A 2,500-nucleotide genomic window follows, 5' to 3' on the forward strand; every position below is an offset into this window, starting at 1 on the left:
CTGAATGAAAGCTTAAACCAAGAATAAGAAGGATTTAACAGCCGATAAACGCCTCTGTGAGCTGGCAGCGGCAGGAGAGACTTAGTTTTTTTAATATCCTGCAGTGAATATTAATAATCCTTCATGAATATTTCTATTGTAGAGAAATCACAGTGGAATAATAAAGCCAAGAAAGACATACTTAAGTCATCATCACCTCTATTATCGGTGCGGTGACGAGAGGATGGAGATAGAACGTGTTGATGTGAGACAGACGGACTCACCGGACACGGAGATCCTCATGGAGGCCTCCAGGGGCCGGTTGTTGTCCAGGGCCCGGCTCAGCTGGATGTCCCCGGTGCTCTGGTTCAGGAGGACCAGGTTCAGCTCGTTCCCCACCTCGAAGCTGTAGTGCAGCTGGTCGGAGACGTCGGGGTCGGCGGCCGGGATGCGTCCGATCACTCCGGTGGGGAAGCTGCTCGATCGCTCTGTCACGTAGTTGTTGAAGATGATCTGGAAGTTCTTCAGCACCGGCACATTGTCGTTCTTGTCCACCAGCTTGATGTGGACCGTGGCCCGGCTGACCAGCGGCGCCGAGGTGGCCTGGACCACGATGACATACTCGGACCTGGTCTCGTAGTCCAGGTCTATCAGCGCGGTGAGCTCGCCGGAGAAGATGTCCAGCTGGAAGACCTCTGGGATGTTCCCTTCCACGATCTGGTACATGATCTGAGCGTTGCTGCCTTCGTCCGGATCCGTGGCGGAGATCAGAGCCACCACCAGGCCGATGGGGCTGTTCTCCTCCACCAGAATGTCAAACTCATCCTTCTCGAACACGGGAGGGTTGTCGTTCACGTCCAGGATGGTCACCTGAATGTTGACGGGTGTTTTCAGGGCGGGAACACCTTTATCCACGGCGAAGGCCTGCAGGCCGTACACAGGCACGTTCTCTCTGTCCAGTCGGCGCAGCGAGCGAACGATGCCCGACGTGGACTCGATGATGAAGTCCCCGTCGCCGTCCTCTCCGCCCTGGAAGGTGTAGAACACCCGTCCGTTGAGCCCGGAGTCTCGGTCAGTGGCGGACACCTGGACCACGCTGGTGAACACGGGTACGTCCTCCATCACGGAGCCCACGTAGTGGTCTCTGAGGAAGCGGGGCGAGTTGTCGTTCACGTCGTTCACCAGGATCTCCAGGTAGGTGGTGTCGGACTTCTGCGGGATGCCGTTATCCCGCGCCGTGATGGCGAGCGTGTAGGACACCTGGTCCTCGTAGTCCAGCTCCATCTGAGTGGTGACGGCGCCGGAGTCGGAGTCAATGTCGAACTGAGGGATGCTGTCGTCCATGAAGTAGGTGATGCGAGCGTTCTCACCCGTGTCCTCGTCGGTGGCGCTGATCACGACCACCGTGGTGCCCACCGGCCGGTCCTCGTTGATGTTGACGGTGTAGTGGGAGCTCTGGAACACGGGCCGGTGCGTGTTGGCGTCCGTGACGTTCACGAACACCTTGGCGGTGTCGAAGCGCGTGCCGTCGCTGGCGGTGACGGTGAGGACGTACTGACGCTCCAGTTTGTAGTCCAGCGGCAGCGCCAGAGTAATGAGGCCGCCGCCGCTCTGACTGGTGATGGAGAACCTGTTGCGGGTGTTCCCGCTGGATATCTGGTAGGTCACCACGCTGTTGATGTCCTGGTCCACGGCGGACACCGTCACCACGCTGGTCCCCACGGCCGCGTCCTCGTTCAGCCGCATGTAATAGGCCTTCTGAGTGAACTCGGGGTTGTTGTCGTTCACGTCCAGGATGGTCATGCTGATGCTGGCGGAGGACGACATCACCGGGTAGCCGTGGTCTCGGGCCTCCACGCCAAAGTTGTAGAAGTCGACGCTCTCTCTGTCCAGCTCGGCCGCCACCACGATCCAGCCCGTGCTGTTGTTGATGCTGAAGGGGAAGTTGGGCGTGGTCTCCGTGAGGCGGTACTCCAGCCGGGAGTTCTCCGCAGAGTCTGCGTCCACCGCCTGGATGTGGAGGATGGAGTAACCCAGCGGCACGTTCTCCAGAACCGTGGCCTGGAACGGGGTGCTGACGAAGATGGGCGCGTTGTCGTTGACGTCCAGCACCTGCACGGTGACCAGGCCGCTGATGTTGGACAGCGGAGGGCGTCCCCCGTCCTGAGCTCGGATCCTCAGCGTGTACTCTTTGTTGGCCTCGTAGTCCAGGTGGCTCACCAGGTCCATCTGACCCGTCTGTGCGTCGATGTAGAACTGGCCGCGGGTGTTCCCGCTCATGATGCTGAAGTGCACGACGGCGTTGCTCCCTCGGTCCCGGTCGGTGGCGGTGACCTGTAGGATCTCCGTGTTGGGGGTCCTGTCCTCCGGCACCTGGACCACGTAACGTTTCTCGCTGAACTGCGGGGCGTTGTCGTTGTCGTCCTCCACCACGATGTGAACGGTGGCGGTGGCGCTGCGCGGCCCGGGGTCACGACCCTGATCGTTGGCCTGCACTAACAGCATGTAGGCCTCCACCTCC

General features: G+C 60.0%; 1 protein-coding gene across 1 annotated transcript in view; it reads right to left on the bottom strand.

Moving 5' to 3' along the window:
- Positions 1 to 180: 180 nt before the first annotated feature.
- Positions 181 to 2,500, bottom strand: part of LOC138614624 (cadherin EGF LAG seven-pass G-type receptor 2-like) — a 3,983-nt gene continuing 1,663 nt past the window's right edge. Inside the window, exon 1 of the mRNA XM_069688159.1 lies at positions 181 to 2,500. This exon is cut by the window's right edge and continues 1,663 nt beyond it. Coding sequence (XP_069544260.1) covers positions 202 to 2,500 — 2,299 coding nt within the window. The 3' untranslated portion in view covers positions 181 to 201.

Source organism: Brachyistius frenatus, unplaced genomic scaffold (assembly GCF_029030835.1).
Source record: "Brachyistius frenatus isolate BFR_SWC_R1_liver_20210118 unplaced genomic scaffold, ASM2903083v1 Contig_535, whole genome shotgun sequence".
NCBI lineage: Eukaryota > Metazoa > Chordata > Actinopteri > Embiotocidae > Brachyistius > Brachyistius frenatus.